The sequence below is a fragment of the Chrysemys picta genome, chromosome 7, assembly GCF_011386835.1.
Source record: "Chrysemys picta bellii isolate R12L10 chromosome 7, ASM1138683v2, whole genome shotgun sequence".
Classification (NCBI taxonomy): Eukaryota; Metazoa; Chordata; order Testudines; family Emydidae; genus Chrysemys; species Chrysemys picta.
In genome coordinates, this window is record NC_088797.1 from 109,567,793 (window position 1) to 109,586,440 (window position 18,648).

General features: G+C 39.9%; 2 protein-coding genes across 18 annotated transcripts in view; one reads left to right on the forward strand and one right to left on the reverse strand.

Annotated features, from left to right (window-relative positions):
* Positions 1–2,122, reverse strand: part of ACADSB (acyl-CoA dehydrogenase short/branched chain) — a 28,649-nt gene extending 26,527 nt beyond the window's left edge. Inside the window, exon 1 of one of the 2 annotated variants that reach the window (XM_005305885.5) lies at positions 1,981–2,122. In XM_005305885.5, the coding sequence (XP_005305942.2) occupies positions 1,981–2,016 (36 nt within the window). In that variant the 5' untranslated portion in view covers positions 2,017–2,122. The remainder of the gene's footprint in view (positions 1–1,980) is intronic. The other variant, XM_065552268.1, reaches the window with a different exon arrangement.
* On the forward strand, positions 1,814–14,898 carry IKZF5 (IKAROS family zinc finger 5). 16 transcript variants are annotated; one of them, XM_065552274.1, is made up of 10 exons: positions 1,814–1,967; positions 2,379–2,510; positions 2,978–3,079; positions 5,117–5,182; positions 5,566–5,616; positions 7,498–7,594; positions 8,073–8,168; positions 9,613–9,776; positions 10,075–10,257; positions 12,659–14,898. In XM_065552274.1, the coding sequence occupies exons 8-10, from the start codon at positions 9,644–9,646 to the stop codon at positions 13,600–13,602; spliced, it is 1,260 nt and encodes a 419-aa protein (XP_065408346.1). In that variant the 5' UTR covers positions 1,814–1,967; positions 2,379–2,510; positions 2,978–3,079; positions 5,117–5,182; positions 5,566–5,616; positions 7,498–7,594; positions 8,073–8,168; positions 9,613–9,643; the 3' UTR covers positions 13,603–14,898. The 16 variants fall into 16 exon arrangements, with proteins under 16 accessions (XP_065408346.1, XP_023959331.1, XP_065408348.1 ...); XM_024103563.3 differs by lacking the exon at positions 5,566–5,616; XM_065552278.1 differs by lacking the exon at positions 5,566–5,616 and having other exon boundaries at positions 1,828–1,967; positions 7,498–7,584.
* Positions 14,899–18,648: the final 3,750 nt, after the last annotated feature.

Below are 18,648 nucleotides of genomic sequence, written 5' to 3' on the forward strand. Positions count from 1 at the left end.
TGATATAAAAACATGTTTCTATTTAATGATTTTAAATCCAGAGTTGGTGTAATGAAAATGACGATAAGCAGCAGACTGCCAACTGGCAATAAGCCTTAACTGACTGATTATTTTTAAATGTCAAAAAGCGATACAGCACCAAGAGCTGAAATCAGGAAATTCACCGTAAAGGTTCTGCAAACATTCTTATCTTTCAGACTGATAGCCATGTTAGTCTGTATCAGCAAAAACAACAAGGAGTACTTGTGGCACCTTAGAGACTAATAAATGTATTTGGGCAGCCCACAAAAGCTTATAAAACACACTTCATCAGATGTATGGAGTGGAAAATACAGTAGGCAGGTATAAATACACAGTACATGAAAAGATGGGAGTTGCCTTACCAAGTGGGGGGTCAGTGCTAACGAGCCAATTCAATTAAGGTGGAAGTGGGCTATTCTCAACAGTAGAATACCAAGGGAGGAAAAATCACTTTTGTAATGGTAATGAGGCCAATGTAATCAGGGTGGCCCATTTCAAACAGTTGATAAGAAGCTGTGAGTATCAGTAGGGGGCAGTGGTGATCTTTTGGAAAATAACAGATTTTAGTTTCAAATGTTGATGAGATTATTAAAATCTGAAGAATGTTCGAGAACGCCCATAACATATAAATATTTCTTTACTTATTAACGTTCCTATGGAACACTAGATTAATGATAGCATGCTATGTGTGTTCCAGGCTCGCTTTATTAGCAGGATTGAAAGTTAAACTCTTTAACCATTAATGAAGCTAGGGTGACCAGGTGTCCAGTTTTCGACCGGAACACCCAGTTGAAAAGGTACCCTGGAGGCTCCGGTCAGCACCGTCAACCGGGCCATTAAAAGTCCAGTCGGCAGTGCTACGGAGCCTAGGCAGGCTAGTCCTAGGGCACCGCGCTGCGCCCCGGAAGTGGCCAGCAGGTCCGGCTCTTAGACGAGGGGGTCACAGGGCTCTGCGCACTGCCCCCACCCCAAGCACCAACTCTGCATTCCCATTAACCGGTTCCCAGCAAACGGGAGCGGAAGGGGGCGGTGCCTGCCAGCGAGAGCAGCACACATCACAGAGCCTGCTGCCCCCACCTAGGAGCCGGACCTGCTGGCAGTTTCCAGGGCACAGCACAGTGCCCCAGGATTATACAGGGCTTTGGAGCAGAGCCCGGAGCTGAAGCGCGGAGCAGCCCTGGAGCAGCAGGTTTTTGCCTGGAGCTGGAGCTGAGCAGGAGCACAGCTCCAAAGCCCTGCTAGGATAGACAAGCAACCTGCCTTAAGTAAGCCCAACCCCCTGCCCCAGCCCTGAACTCCCTCCTTCACATCAAACCCTTCATCCCCAGCCCAGAGCCCACACCACCTCCTGCACCCCAACCCCTTCTGAATCCCAGAGCCTGCACCCCCCTACCCCAGCCCAGAGCCCCCTCCCACACCTTGAACCCCTCACCCCCCTCCTGCACCCCAAACCCTTCATTCCTAGCCCCAGCCCAGAGCCATCACCCCTCCCACAGCCCAACCCCCTGACTTAATCTGCAGCCCCCTCCCACATCTAGAATCCTTCAACCCCATCCCCCAGCCTGGAGCCCCTTCCTGTACCCCAAGCCCCTCATCCCCAGCCCAGAGCCTGCACCCTTAGCCCGAGCCTGTCCCAGCCCGGAGTCCCCTCCCACAGCCTGAACCCCTCATGTCTGGCACACCCCCATTTAGAGCCCTCAACCGCTCCCACACCCCAACCCCCAGCCCAGTGAAAGTGAGGGAGGGGGAATGCAATGAGCAGGGGGCGTGGCCGCAGGGAAGGGGCGGGGCTAGAGTTGGGGGTTTGTGCCCATAGAGAGTTGACAATCCTACTCCGGGCGCTGACAGTATCGGGGCAGAGGGGCGCGACCCCCGCACCCTCTCCTTGGTGAAGGGGGCTCCCGGCCCCCGAGGAGAGCGGGGCAGAGGCAGCCCGACCCCTTCAGGTTCACGATTCACCTTCGCGCAGCTCCGCCACAGCGCCGCTACCATCATGTTCGCTGCGGCTGCCGACCCCCCTCCGCCCGCGGCGAACCCAGCGAGCCCCTCCGCGGCTCGGGCTCGCAACAGCTACTGTCCAGCGCCACGACCAAAGTGCGCGGACTGCGCCTGCGCCGGGCGCGCGCTAGTCTCGCGAGGTGGGAGGAACGGGGCGGGCGGGGCTACTACTACGGGAGACACTCACAACAAACATGGCGGCTGCGGTGGGTGTTGGGAGCGGTGGGGTGCAGGGGAGGTGAGTGATGCTCCCGCCCCGTAGCTCAGGCGCCGGGCTATGGGGGTGGGTGAGAGCCGCCCAGTGCCCTCATCCCCCAGGGGCCGCCGTCGCCTGTGACTAGCCCCCTTGTCTTCTCCAGCCAGGGCCGAGGCCCTCTCATCGGGGAGCAGGAGGCTGCAGTGGGGCTGGGGCCGAGGGCGGAAGCAGTGACACCTCCCCGCCCTGCAGAGGTGGACCCTGGGGGGCAGTGGGTCTTCTCTTCTCCCTCCAGGTGAGTGGGGGACTTTCCTTGCCCTCTGTCTGGCTCCCAGGTGAGTGGGTGGGATGTCTGCCTGGCCCCAGGCGGATGAGGGTGCCACTCGCTCCCAGACTTCAGGAGGGATGCCCACGAGGGTTTCTCCCTTCTCTAGAAATGGGGTGGCCGTTTCTTTCTCTTGCACCGCTCCACACGGGAGACAGATGGCAAGGGTGGATGGGAGACAAATGCACCTGGTGCGGTTCCAAATGTGGTGTTCTAATTTTTAACAAAACTTAAACAGACACAAAGCAGGGGTATTGAATGTGAGAGGGGTGTGAGAGAACAGTCTCAAGGAAGTGTTTTCTCTGGCCTGGAGCTCATAGCACACCCTTGGGGATGGATATGTATCTGCTATAAGTTTTCTTTAAATCAAGAGCAATTTGCTTAACAGAATTCTGCAGTGGTCGTGTTGTTTTCCTCCTATGTTTGGCTCCTACCAGGTAATTGGTGTGGGAAGCAGTGCTCTGAATGGGGTGTGGAGAGTCTGTTTCTTGGCCTTTGTATGAAGACTCATTTGTGTCATAGACTTTGAAGAGTGCCAGGTGGGAGCTCTTTGAAAAGCTGTTAGTAACTTCTTGTGAGGAATCAACTGGTTAAAACGTTGAGCATTATGCGGGACTGCTTTAGATCCTGATTCTTCTCCCACCCTCTCCCCACACACGTACTCCTTGGGAAGAAAGTAATAGAACAAGTCAAATGACAGTTACGGAGGTTCAGAGGTGTTTGGTTCTTCCCTTTATGAAATAATCCCTTCATTCTGAGATACCAAGTCAGTGGTTTCAGAGAGACTTTTGAGACTTCCTTGAGGAAAAATGTGACACTTCATATGTATGTTTGCTTGCTGTCAAAGGTTTCAAACTGCTTGTCTGTGTCACAGCTATTTCAGAGCCATGATATCTGAAGTGTAGGAGCAAACCAGAAGGCTCAGGAGTGCTTGTGTGTGAATTTTTTCTTCAAGAGAACTGTAGAAGATTTCAATAATATTTTACGTAAGGCTTTCATATTAAAGCCTTCTATAGCATTTTATAGAATATATGCATACAGCACTGCTGAATTGCAGCTAGCTTTGGGGTGAATGGGAGTACCCAGGCAGACAACCAGTGCCCAGCACTCTACACAACTGTGAAGTATATGATGAAAAATTTTGCCCAAGAGCAATGAATTAAACAAACCCCCTATTCTTAAAGAATGTGTTATAGAATTATCTGTGACACTTGTAGTAGGCAGAATCTTAGATTATTATATACAGCCTGTCAAAATTATCATGAAAACTTACCAGTTAAGGTACAAAATCTATTACCCCTCCATTTTCCATGATGCTTGGTGGTGCATTTAAAAAAATTATATTCCCCACATGAGTAGAATTTCATATGAGTAGTATGAGGTGTCATCCAAAAATTATACACTAAAATATATAGTTTAATTTATTCTGTTCAGGTACCCATAGCCATGTCATGAGTAACTTTAGTATGTGATATGACTGTCACTTGTGGGATTTTTTTTCTCTCTCTCCTCTCTCTAGGATTTTGTGAATTTTTTTTAAAATGCATGATACGGTATTTGTTAATTTAAGCAAGGTCACAGAAATATTCCTTGCACGTGAAACAGAAAATGGTGAGGTTTGAGTTAGTTCTTAGATCCTGTTGGGAATTTACGTTAATCAGAAGGATGAGGGGCTTCTGAAATTCAAAACTATAGTACCAGAGACTGGAGTTAATTTAAACATGATGGGCAGACCACTAAATCATGTCTTCTGTCTTTCCCCAGTTCCACTTTTCAGTATTCATTCGTCTGTGAGAATTTTTCAGACTGAAATGTTACTGTATAAATTACCACATGAATCAATTTCCCCCTTGAAGTAAAGAGTATCCCCTTGAAGTAAAGAGTATCACTACAGACTCTTTGGTGAAAATATAGTTCTTTTTAATGTTGATTCCTGTTAAGCCATCCCAAAACTCAATTTTCTAATATTCATTGTTGAACGGCTTAGTCTAGTGGTGCGCAAACTTTTCCAGTCACAGCCCCCCCACTTACTATTCACAGAATTTGTCACCCTTCCTCCAATACTTGTGATCTGAAACTATTTTTCATGCCAGAAGGTGGAGGGGAAAAATAGAGATCACTGTTCTTTCATTTAGTTTAGTGTTATAGTGTCTGACTCACTTGAGAGGTCCCAGGCGCTCAACTATTATTTTATATGTTGCTGGTTTATGTCTTTTAATATCAATTATTAATCATTAAATGAGTTTTAAAATTAGAGAATCAAAATTAATTTTAAAGGCATCGTAGGCCTACTGTAGTTAATGAAACTTAAATTGTTGAAAATAAGCCAGCCTGTGCTTTTATTTGTACGGTTTTTTAAAAAAGGGTGAAAGGCTGAAGTTTCTTTACCCCCCCCCCATCTCTTCCCCTCCCCCTTCCAAACCTCTGGCACCCCCCAGTTTGTGCACCACTGGTTTAATCCCTATATTTGACATGCTTTAAAGTTATAACTTGGTGAGACGGCCTCTGGAATCTAAACTACTTTCTTCCCCCTCCCCCCTTTTAATGTATGAGCTGGTATCTTTGTCTTACTGCAGGAGCCACCACCAAATGGAACACAAGTTAAATTAAACCTAGAGGAAGCTGATGACATCTGAAAGAGGGTAGGCAAAAAGGATTGCTCAGAGTTAACTTACAGTGATTAGAAGAGAGGATAGTGGACCATATTCAGCCCTGCCATAAAAGGGCACCACTCCTTGGAAGCCAATAGAGTGGCACTGTTGTATTAATTTAGATGGAATAAATGGTCTAAAGGTGGTGACATAACCCAGTCATGGTCTAATATTAAACAGAGTTATGCAAGGCCTGGAGCTTGATATACAGAGATCTCAGCCTGCTTAGCACCATGGCAAGCACATAATTAAAAATCTTTTTAACCTTTTATTAAAGATACAGAAAAGAATGAAAAATAATTAAAACCTTTGAAATGCAAAGTATTAAATAAGGCTTTCATTGTAACAGTATATTTTGTTCCCTTTCCCTTTAGGAGAGTGTTTTTAAAAGGAGAAACCCATGTCTTAGATGGTATCAAAAGATGGTAATAACTGTCGTTTTGGGGAAAAGAGAAGTAGTTAGTTGAGATGGGCTGGAGATGGTGTTGCAGCTGTTGTTTTTTAAAGTCCAGTCTTAGAAGGAAAAGCCCCCTTGTTTGACAGTCTCTTACATGGTATCAAAGATGCTAATAACTATCATCCCAGGTGATGTTTGGGATTCAGCTGGAGATGGTAGGGGTGGCGATGTCATCTGGGCTTCTCTCTCTAGCCTGTTCTTGTCAGGACACCTCTCAGGATCAGGATGATGAAGGCTGAGGGTCCCAGGAAACTGGGGTTTGGCAACCATGATATTGACACTTGCCCCAGTAGCCTCTATCTGTTCTCTCCATATGTCCTTTTTGTTTTCATACTTTCTCCACAAAATCTTTCTTTTAAGGACCCAAAAAGGGAATAGCCCATCCCCTCATTATTTTGTCCACCAATTGGGCCTAATATTCGACATACCAATCTTGGTTTATTAACTTCTGGCTCCACATCTCCTGTTTTTAACAAGTTTAATTTTAACAGTCCTTGAGTCATATCAACTTGGTCTTTTTATTTAGACCAATTCAGTTATTCTGTCTTCCATTTGGACTTTTATCCATCAACCTTTGTTGTTACAGATTACTGTAACATTTTATTAATGTATACATACTTTTTACCATTGAGCTCACATTATGGGTAAATTTGTAGGCCTAATTGTCACAACAGCACCTACTTACTCCAGGGCTGAATTTAAGCTGCTGTATCAGATTCCAAAAATAGCAAATAAAGCCTATTTAAGAAACCTCCACTGGTTAACCCCATCCCAAGAATTATTTAGACACAATTGATACCAATAATCAATGTTGATAAACAAGGAAATAAATAACCCATTGGAATGTTGGCTTGTGTGGAGCAAGGGAGAAAAGAAAATGGAGAAATCATGTTTAACAAATGAAAAAAGATGTCAAGTAGGGAAACCCCTTTGACTTATTTGCAAACCAAGGGTACCTGGGGATCTTCCATGCCTATCGATTTGATTTTGTTGTGGTTTTACCTTCAGGTGGTTTTAGTGTGACAGTTGTTAGAAAGTATAATTGTTATACAGTTTGGAGTACTAGGAATGTCTTGATTTTGTTTCTCACTGTAGACTTGTGGGACTTTACATATTTTATTAAAATTATCTCTGTATGTATGGGGGATATACTACCAGAGTGGTTTTCTGCCTTTGTATTTCAGCAGTTGGGGGTGGAGCCTACTACTGATTCCTGAAGTGGTGGGTTTTGTTCAAACACTTCTGTTCTGGAAGGGCTTCCTAGAGAACAGATTTTCAATTTGTATTTTAACAGAAATTTTCTTAGTACAGTTGCCCTCAAGGACCACAGGTTGCATACCACTGTAGTAAATTGGTATAGGAGACACCCCCTATTCTAGGAGCTTAGCATGTTGACACTGAAAAGTTTCCAGCTGCTACTAGACGAGTAGCAAGGGCCTTAACTGGTGTATAAAACTGGGATCAGCAGTACAGTACCATGTTGCACTAATACTATATTGTTTAATACAAAGCATCATTGTGAAAGAAAGGTTCATATAGACATCTCTCTAAAGATAGTCTGCAGAAAACCAGTGTTCCAGTAATTAGTGGTATGTGCTGAATTAGGCCTCTTAGGTGACTTTAACAAGTTATTTAACCTGGTGTTAGTGAAGCACATTGAAAATGCAAAGCACTATGTAAGTGCCTAGTAGTGATCTGGAGTTTGGTACTGGACACCTGCAGATCATCTAATGAAACTCTGGTCACTCCATAAAATGAAAGGATTTGCCAATTGAAAATGTAGATGTTAATGATTTCTGTGATAATTTGCAGCAATTGAAATGTCTGATTGAAACTGTCCCCTTTTCAGACTAAATCTTATCTTCCATCTTAAACTCATTGCAAGTCAAAGTTCTAGGAAAGTCTGGTCATTTACAATGGCGATATTAGAAAAAAGGTGACAAATGGTGATTTTTTTTTTATTATTGAAAGATAATACAGTCTAACAAAACCCCATGTCTTATACAAAATATTAAACTCAAATTCTGTGGCTGGGAGCACAGAATTATGCAGCACTGCCCCTGCAAGCCTTCTTCCCATAACTACTAATCAACACTATTACAGAGTGTGTTTTCCAGTTGCCTGTCCTACAGAAAAGTGGTTCCCTAGTTTTGTGGATCACTACTAGTTGTCTGCAGAATGAAATATTTGAGAGCTTCATACAGCTTGATGGGTGGGGTCCATGGAGTGGCTGGGGTCCATGAAAGGATCTCCTCCTGGAAATGTAGTTCATGTAATGAAATAATTGAACTACTGCTATGAATTTTATTTGTTGCAGGGGAGCCTCTCTTCTGAAGGTTAAGCAAGAAGCCAAAAAAGATTTGATTAAGAAATCAGAAAACATAAGTTTGACAGACTAATTTTTTTATTTATCTTTTGTTCCAGGGAAAGTGGGGCAGCTGTGCTCCCTTGCTTTCTGTCTGACCTACTGGGAGTACAGGTTGGAGTATGTTTGCTACTTAGCAGGAAACTGAAATTCAGGTACAATTCATGTAGACCTTTAAAAAAACAAACCCAGGGAAAAACTAAAGAATTTAGCTAAAAATAGCTGGAGAAATCTCCTGCTGTATTCTTGTCTGGCTGCAGCTCTGATTTTCCTGTCGTGATATGTGTCATTCAGCTGTGTTTCCTACTGGAATAATCAATGAAATGGTAGCCTCAGGCATCGCCAAGCTGTTCAGTTCATGACAGTGAAGATTTTTCAAGTCTTTTCAAGTATTTTTACATATAGACTTAATTTCTTTAATGTACATTAAATGAATTTTTTAGTTATCCAATGCAGTAAAATAATCAGTTCTTTAGTCTCACAAAACCACTAATGTAGGTAGGGTTTTTATGTCCAATTTACAGATGAGTAGATTGGTAGAGTCACTTACTTCAATTCATATTGTTGGTAAGAGTCATGAGCTTTACAATTGGATGTGAAATGGGTTTCTTTACAAAAAAGTAAAATGGGTTTCTTTACCAAAAAAAAAAGTAAAATGTATCCAAGTTATTTGAAACTTTGAGAAAGTGATGGTACTGTAATAGTATCAGTACCACTTTGAAATCTCAGTGATTTTAAGATTGAATGTTGTTTTGTAATGAACTCTTTTTAATGAATGAGTTCCCGCTATAATTGATATGATTTTATAACACTAACAGAAAATATGCATCAAAAATGCATTGCATTGAACACCGAATTTGACGCTTGAAAACTTGGAATTTCTCATCCTCTGAAATCTGTTCCCCTCAGTTGCTGATTTGACACTTGAATAAATAAAAATATAACTTTTCTTACCAGATAGTAATTAACATTCTTGACAATGTTGAATGTACTGTGATGCATAGTTATGGTTCATTATTTCATGAATCATAACTGTGCATGTGCCTAACATTAAGTCCATGAGCAATATTATTTCTGAACATAAAATTCTAAGTTACAGAACAATTACAGTATAAAATTGTCTCTTCTTTACAATAAATTTTCTTCCATGCTAAGATTTCAAATCTCAGCATTTAAGAAATCTGGAATTTCAAAAAATGTTCTCTTTGAATCTAAACCTTTGTAAAGATTATTTAACAAATATTTCTGAACTGAATGGTAAGGTTAGATTGAATTTTATTCTCATGTCCGCATAGTCAACTAAACTTTGACTTTTATTAATCCTTTTATTAAATTTTAAAAAGTATTTATAATACTGTTGCTGAGAATCATCTTCCCAACTGTGACTATCTGAAAACTTTAAACAGTATTGAGCTGCTGTAAAGATTTCAACAATATTCTTATGATTGTCTGTTCATGTGTATTTTACTTTTGACCATATGCATTTTATTTAACAAGACTATAGGGATGTAATCTTTGATTTACAGTGGTTTCTGTAAATGTGAATTCTTTTGTTTCAAATTCAGTGAAATGGGCTCTGATTCTGATTGATTTTTCTAGGCACAAGTTATTGTAAACTCAAAGTGTGACTATGGGTGAAAAGAAACCGGAGCCTCTGGATTTCGTAAAAGATTTTCAGGAATATCTTACTCAACAGACACACCATGTAAATATGATTTCTGGATCTGTTAGTGGAGACAATGATGCAGATGCCCTTCAGGGAGGTAGGCTCTCTTCAGTGCTGTCAAGTATTCTAGTTTTTTGGGGGGATGACTGTGCTGATGTTTGCATTTTAACATGCTTATTATGAAGGCTACTATACTAGTCTGTAAAGCTGTAGAACCTTTGGGGGGGGAAGTCTTCTAAAAAACATCTTTTTCATCAAAACTTATTTCTCATTAGTTTATTTTTGTGTGGGGGCTAAGGGAATAAGGAGCTAACAAGTTTGGACTAGTGTCACTGTAACAAAGCAACAACCCAGTGATTCTCAGTCAGAATCTCTACTGCATTTACTGTTTATAGCTGGGGCAGATGGTGATCAGAATGGACTAGATCATCCTTCTGTTGAAGTTTCACTGGATGAAAACTCAGGAATGTTAGTGGATGGGTTTGAAAGGACATTTGATGGAAAGCTGAAGTGTCGATATTGCAACTATGCCAGCAAAGGAACAGCACGGCTTATAGAGCATATCAGAATTCACACAGGTATGAAGGATCCTACAAGTACTTTGCTGTGGGGCAGCGTTTCAGTACCTTTGTATTCTATGTTCAGTGTATGTGGAACTAACTCACTCATAGGCTTTGCAGATGTGTGCATGTATCTTCAAGCAGTGTCGTAGTGATGACTGCTTACAATTGAGGAAAGTTAAGTCTGTGGGGGTTTTTAAAGATTTTTCTTTACGTTTTTAAAAGGTGAGATACTGTATTTTCATAATACTTGTTTAGGCCCCAATCTTATAAGCACTTATGTGTATGCTTAGCTTTACTATCATGAGTTGTTGCATTGATTTCAATGGGACTAGGCCTGGTGGTAAAGTTTTAGCATATGCGTAAACGTTGGCAGGATTTTGAATCTTAAAGAATAGCTCTTTTTATTGTGAGGGTCTCAATCACAAACTAATTATAAACCAAGAAACTGAGTAAATATTATGCTTACACTAGTAAATGAAATTATATTTTATTACTAGGAGATAATGTTGAAATATCTGCCTGTAGGCCAATTACACAAGAAAAGCACGGTGGCTAAAATCATAATGAAGGCATTTTTGAACACTAAAGATCAGTTAGTGAACTGAAAAATCCATTCTCCAAAAAGTACAAGTTCTACTAGAGCCCCACTCCTTTCCACCACGCTTCCATTTCACAGTGGAACCTCCCCTAACTCTTACTTTAAAGCTGTTAAATTACCTTTCAGGGGTGGCGTTCCAGTACTCAGTGTCCCCTCCTGTCTTTATATGATTGTTTGCTTAATCTTGGTATAAATTTGTATGCTTATTACAGAGATATCAAGTCCCAGTTGGGGGACACATGCCAACCTCTGAAAAGATAGTACAAAAGTACCTTGCATCAAGGGCTGCTGCTGCTTTTTCTTTTGCTTCTCTTCTGAAGCTGGTGGTATAGGCAGGTCTGGCTAGAAGAAAGACTCACAATTGACTGTCTCAAGCTGTGATACTAAGCAATAAGATGCCTGTTTCCCAGTTTTTCTATATCGGGATCTACCAGTCCTGCTTGAGCAAATACTGGTTTGAACTCTGGCAGAAAACCAACTAAATATCCCCTGGGAGAAACATGAACATAAAAATTCTCATCTGGGAGGGTTTGACAGCTCAACAGCAGATGCATGCATCCTACAATCTTGAATCAATGTGAGATCAACCGTAGATGCCTGCAGACGCGTAACTCCTTTTGGAAGTCAGTTTGGGAACCTGCTATGTGGTGGAAACTTCTTTAGAGAGAAGGTTAAGGCTGTTCTGCCCAGTGCCAAGGAGAGAGGTCAGACCTGCTATACCCTGGAGTCTGTTATACCCTTTTTGTAGAAGAATTAATGGAGCAGCATCTGCATGGAAGCTGGTCTATAATTCTAGTTATGAAGTTAGCGATATCAGTAGCATCAGCAGGGCATTAAGCCTCTTTACCAGCATAAATCTGGAGTTTCAATTCCCAGAACACAAAGCACTAAAAGCTTTGGGCTTTTAAAACATTCTGGATCAAATGAATAGGTTTCCTCTAAACAACTCTGAAGGATCTCTCTATCTTAAAGGAAGATCATAGGCGCCGTCTGTACTGTTATGAATGTGTTTCCTGTAATCGTGTTTGAAAAGTGTTGTTCAAACACTTTAAATGCATTAGTGAGGATAGAGCCTAAATGATATCTGGTATTCTACCACAGCTCAGGTGGCATCATTAAAAAACCAAAATCTATCTCCAGCCTCCTGAATACAGAACCTCCCCAGACAGTGTAACCAGTGCAGTTCCACTCCATGATGGCGGGAGCTGGATGTTAGGGGTGTCTCGAGAATTGCATCTCCCTGACACAGCACTTACTTCTCTGGGGGCATAGTTTACTTTTTTTATTTTATTTTTTAAATTAACCAGAGGGTCCTAAAAACCTTATATTTTTCTTAAATTTGAAAGCCATCTGGGTGTTTGCAAAAAGGCAGACTGATAACACTGCAAACTTCAGTCTGAAGCATAGTTATTCATAAAACAAATAAAGCTATGGCAGGTAACTGAACAAGCTTTGCCATGCTGTCTTGCCTATATACCTCAAACGCATTTTGGACAAAGCACCTCTAGAGGTGTGAGAGTATTATTCAGACTACATACCATTCATATCTTGGCACCATTCCAACACGGGTCTCAGTTAGTGCCAATTGTAGTAATAGTGGTGGCTTTTCTAATGTTTACACTTGCCTACTGAAAACACTTATGACACCTTGCAACCTTCCATTAGCAGTGAGTTGGACTGGATTTGAACTGTTGATTAAAAAGTGAAATGCTCTATTCAATTAGTAGCTCCCACAACCATTCACTCTCTTTCATGTTCTGTTAGGCCGCTTTCCGCATATATACATAAATTGTTACACTATAATTTTCTTTCTTTCAGGTGAAAAGCCACACAGATGCCATCTATGTCCATTTGCATCAGCCTATGAACGTCATCTGGAAGCGCACATGCGATCACATACTGGTGAAAAACCATATAAATGCGAATTGTGTTCCTTCCGCTGCAGTGACAGAAGTAACCTGTCTCATCATCGTAGACGCAAGCATAAAATGGTACCTATAAAAGGTACTAGGTCTTCCCTAAGCAGCAAGAAAATGTGGGGGGTTTTGCAGAAGAAGACCAGCAATCTGGGATACAGCAGAAGATCATTAATTAATTTGAGCCCGCCTTCCATGGTGGTTCAGAAACCAGACTACCTTAATGATTTCACCCATGAAATCCCAAATATTCAGACTGAAGCATATGAAAGCATGACAAAAACAACACAGACTGGTGGCCTGCCGAGAGATCCACAAGACCTTAAGATAGACAATCCATTAAATCAGCTATCAACATTAGCAGGACAGTTGTCTAGCTTGCCACCTGAAACCCAAAACCCAGCATCTCCTGATGTTGTACCATGCCAAGATGAAAAGCCTTTTATAATACAGCAGCCTGCTGCACCAGCAGTAGTTTCATCTGTGTCAACAAATATTCCTCAAAGTTCATCTCCTACTAGCCCAGATCCTCGGCCCCCACACAGTCAAAGGAACTACAGTCCAGTGGCAGGTCCAAGCAGTGATCGCAGCGTCCATACTAGTACTCCTAGCATAAGTAACAGTCAGCCAAGTACTCCAGCTCCAACCCTTCCAGTTCAGGATCCTCAGCTTCTGCATCACTGCCAGCACTGTGACATGTATTTTGCAGACAATATCCTTTATACTATTCACATGGGATGTCATGGGTTTGAAAATCCGTTTCAGTGCAACATATGTGGGTGCAAATGTAAAAATAAGTATGACTTTGCTTGCCATTTTGCAAGAGGTCAACATAACCAACATTGACTGACAACGTGCTTTCATTTAGTTTTTTTAACATATGTTTTATACTTGCTGAAGGAGACCTTGCTCATCCCCAACAAGAAGTCCAATAAACAACTTGACAATGGAGGCAAAATTCTTTCCATGTTGTCATATAATATGCCAGGGATGTTTGAGTCATGGAGGTGGTAGTTTTTTGTCACTGTTTAAAATAAAAAGTTGAGGATTGGCGTGCAGTAACATGTTTTATGTTTGTTACATTTAAGTTATTTGCACTTAAGATCCAGAAAAACATTCTACAAATGCCAATCCAGATTGTGTCCTTAAACATAGGTTGCAGTTCATCAGACTAGATAATGTTTTCACCCCTCAGCTCACAGAGAGCCGAGATATTAAACAAGATAAGAAGTCTTGGTACCTAAAATATAGTAAAAGTTGTTAATACAGTGAAATGTATGGTTCATATGAAAACCATATTTCTGCTTATAAACTAACTGCTTACCAAACTGAATAAAATCTTTGCTGTGAGTTAAAGAATAAACTTTCATGCATACAAACAATTTGAATTTAAAATTTGTCAGTTTCATCTGATCAAGATATCAAATTTTTAGTGAATTCTAAAGTCTTTTTATGCTAGGCCTTTAATCTTTTTCTTTAAAAAGAAAAACTAGAGCAGTTTTCTAGATATGAAAAAAACTAGAAGGTACCTTTTAAAATATATATACACACACACACACACACACTATGAATGAGACTTTGGTAAAAGATGTTAAATGAGAAATAGAAAATAGACAACTTTGCATGAGGACAGTTTTCTTTTTAAAAACTGTCAAGACATTCCCACTTAAAGGTTATTAAATACATAAATTGAAAACTAGAGGCCATATTTTAATTACTTTTTTAAAAAGAAAAACAATGTATTTTAACTGTCTTGCTAGGTTGCCTATATGTTTGAAAGTTACACATTCTAGTCTATATAAACTGCAGCTAACGTGGAATTGTCTTTGTTCCTGGTCTACTAGAGCCTCGGTTTTTTAACCTTCTGGACCTGTTTGAAAGGCCATCTTTTTTTTCCTCCACTGTTTGTGGGGGAAGATAGGCAGAGGAATATTGGTGGCTACAATGTGGAGCTGTGATTAATACTGTGACTGGCAAATACTGTCTGAAGATGTGCATGCCGTCCACTGTATGGGTTAACTATTTTTTATATTTTAAATCTTGATCATTGTAAAAGCACCTAGGCTAATGGATGGGCACTTTAATAAAAACCTGAATAAAACATCCTAGCAAAGTTCCATGAAAGCGCTGGGTATTACAACACCTGAATTTGTCATGTTTCAGAAAAGTGAATAACTTAACTTTCTCTGTATTTTGCAATTCACTTTGATTTTATTTCATTTTGTACTACTTGTTGCAAGACGAGTTTTGTTTTGTTTTTTTACTACACAAGTGAACATGGACATACAAGATAAGAGTGAATGTTTTGTGGGAAATAGGTACAAAATTTACTTCCTTAACATTTTGGGGGATTCATCTGAATGTCAGATGTAGGGGGTCTATCCAAAAACTTCTGTTGTCCTGGAGCAAGATCCAAAAATCTATTGAAGTCAACTGAAAGACGTTTGTTTACTTCAGTGGGCTTTGGATCAGGCCCTTGGAGAAAGAAGCGTTGTGGTATTGGGAGTTTTTCTTTCACTCCATTATTTAATCAGAAATTTGGAACGTGAGTGCATGGCTCTACAAATTTGTCTAGCATGAGACTATTTTTCATCCTTACCTACACAACTCATTGGCTATTGTATGTAACTTGCGGTGGCTGGCTGAGTATAGTATTTATGATTGCAGAAGTTAGAGATAGAAAAAGTCTATTAGGCCATATAATCCCCTGCCACTAGTTAATATCAGAGATGAAACTTCGTGGCTATAGGCTTGATCCAAATCCATTGACTTCAGTGGGCTTTTATATAAGGCCCTTGATAACTTTCTGCATAAATAAACTCAAGAATATTTGGAGAATGTATTTGTTTAGCTACTATACATTTTAATGTAATAAAAATTAACTAGTCTTTTATTAGAATTGCTTTTTTTAAACTTACACTTCGCAAACAGAACAGTTCTACACTTACACTATCCTTGTGCATAAACTGAGACCTAGACGTCTGAAATCATACACTTGAATATCTATTTTCTTTGTGAGGATTGCACTACACTTCATTCAGCATTTAATCTGGTTGATTGTTGCTCTTGTACAGGTTGTGTAAATTGAGTTTTTTGTACAAACAATAGCGTGTGGAAAAAATACATTCTGAATAGGTCATTTTATTGGTCAGATATCTGCATACTTTATGGTTCAATCTAACATCAACTGAAGCATGAGTATTATATTTAAACCAAAATGCAATTGTTACTGTTAAAGACTTTTAGAAAAGTTAGTAGTTGTTTCCACAAAGGAAAACATTTGATACTATGCTATACCAAATAACCTAAACTAGTTGTTTTTCTTGAGGCTTTTGGAACTTTGGGGAAGCCATTAAATCTGTTTAGTTTTTAACCAGATATTCTCAGTTGGAATTGTAGTAGCACTTGTCATACATTAGGCTGAAGATTGGGTAGTAGAAGTTGCACATCGCAACTGCCTGCTGATCGAAAATATACAAACAATTGGTGTGTGAGCCCACTCCCTTTGAAGTCAGTGGCAAAATGATCACTCCAAATCCTACAGAATTTTTAGAGGTTTTTTTATCCTTCCCTTCATTATTCTTGTTCTGATGCTTAGGCCTAGAGTTTGCATTGGTAGTCCCTGTAACCATTCAGTACTTGAATCAACACGTATATAGAAAACATGCCTTGGAATTCTAGCAAAATGGTTCCCAACCTGGTCCATGGGCCACAATGAAGAGCCAGGATACCTACAGAAGTAGCTAGAAATAAGAGGAAGCCTGCCTAGCCCAATCGCAAAGGGGGCCTTCATTGGGAGATGGCCTACATGACAATAAATAGTGGGGGATTAATAAAAGGTAGTATGAAATTTTGAAAATTTGTGGACCCTGCATAGCATATTTTGGTGCTATTGGATAATGAATGGTAAATTGTTTACTCTTCAGCAAAGTACCCAAGGAAATTAAAAAGAAGAGAATTCAAGCTTTAACTCTTAAAAATGTATAACAGTTATAGCCAGATACTGCTTGTCTCATGCAAGTAGCCCCATTGACAGCAATGGAAATACTCAGCAGGATTTGGCATTCAAGCCCTGCTCCTACAACAGGGTCTGTGGGGTGGACCCCATTAACTTCACTGGTGCTCCAGGCAGACACAATTTCAGGATTGGGACCTTAGGTTGCTTAACAATAAAGAGCATATTACTGTGTTTTCTGTTGTGCCAAACAGTTATTTGATTACACTTATTTCCTTCTGACTACTAAGTACGTTTGGAAGGTGCATTTTCAGTTTTATTATTAAAATTGTAGTTTTTCATAATTTTGTACTAAAATTGTATATATTGTAATATTTACTAGAATTTAAAATAAAGAGCACAATTAGTATTGCAAAGCTGTTTATGGTTGTGATCCTGCAAACTTTTATTCTCACAAGTAGGCCTTGTTCTTACAAAGTCAATAGGAAATACTTGTCAGTAAGGATTTGTAGGATCAGGCCCTAGATTAGTAAAATTGTTTCATAGTGAGTTCTAAATGTGCTAATCTGCACTAACTTTAAAAACAAACCCTTATAATATTTTATAAGGAGCTGTTTAGCTTTTAACTTGTATTAACAAGGACAGTTCAGGATATGAGTTGAAACTTTTCCACAGCTTAAGTTCTATATTTGGAAAACATTCGCTTTGTGTTACTTTGTTTTTATTGGTATAGAATATTTTATAGATCTGTTGGACAATTTTTAACATGCACTATTTATCGTACTCTTAATACAAATGTCTGATTCTGAGGATTTTCTGTTCAGCGATCAGTCAAATATTGGATTGAAGATGTTGGCAGGAGATTAATGATCTCAGTTAATATTTAAAATAAACTGTGAAGCAACTAATGGAATAATTTGATTTTTGCAAATGCAATGTTTTGCTTCAGATGACTTTTGCATAAAATTGTATTTGTATTTTAACATACAGCTCTCCGTTCTGGAAAAGACATGTTCTGACATTGTTTCATAGCAGAATCTGAACTACGTTGGACATGCTTTTGTTATGGATTTTTTTTCCTTGACAAAGGGAATGTCACTGGCAAGTTTCCCATCAGTTTAAGTTTCTGTGAAAATACATAGCCAACAGATGTTCTGTTGCAGAAAAAACAATTCCCTGCTGAGGCATTTTTCACTGAGCAATCTTAGCATATGTGCTTCTAGTTCCTGCTTTGTTAATAATGTGTATTTCAATGTAAAGAGCATATTTTGTATGCAAAAGATGAGACTTGAGTTAGTTGTAAAACAAGTTTTATCGTGTAGTGATGCTGTTTTTAGAAAACAAAGTTTAATTCTGAAATAACTTGACTATATCTAGTGTAGTTCATGTTGTGGAGCTTGTTTTGTAAGATATGAATAAAACACTTTCTAATGATGTTTAATTTATTAATCCTTTTTGAAAACGATGTAGGTCTTAACTGCTACTCCTATGAGTAGTCTTTACTCATGCAAGCAACTCCATCAACTTCAGTGAGGACTAGTTGCCAAAGTGTGCAGGATTAGGTCCTACAAAGCTCATTGAACTTAATAGAAAGACTCCAATGGCCTTTGGATCCCATCCAAACTTGAAGCTTTGTGTGCACTATAGATACTATCAAATAACTACTGAATTAATTAATGTAATACCAAAGTCTACCCTAAGAACATACATTAATACACCCAGCTAAACATTGTTTTAGGATTGGAAAGAGGAGATTTAATGAAGCTAAGTGATTCTTCCAACTGGAGTTGCAAGAGCGTGTAAGGCAGAGCAGGACTATCATAGCCAATCTCCAGCTGCAGTATTCAGCAGAACTAATTCAAGGCACCTCAATACCAGAAAAATGTTGGCAAACTAGTGAAAATTGAAGTAAAACACAAATGATTAAAGGGATGGAA

Excerpts from the sequence above, each read along its gene's own strand:
- IKZF5 (XM_065552274.1), top strand. The coding sequence starts at position 9,644 with ATGGGTGAAAAGAAACCGGAGCCTCTGGATTTCGTAAAAGATTTTCAG. Across the intron at positions 9,777-10,074 it reads TGCAGATGCCCTTCAGGGAG|CTGGGGCAGATGGTGATCAG; the intron begins GTAGGCTCTCTT and ends TACTGTTTATAG. Across the intron at positions 10,258-12,658 it reads GCATATCAGAATTCACACAG|GTGAAAAGCCACACAGATGC; the intron begins GTATGAAGGATC and ends TCTTTCTTTCAG.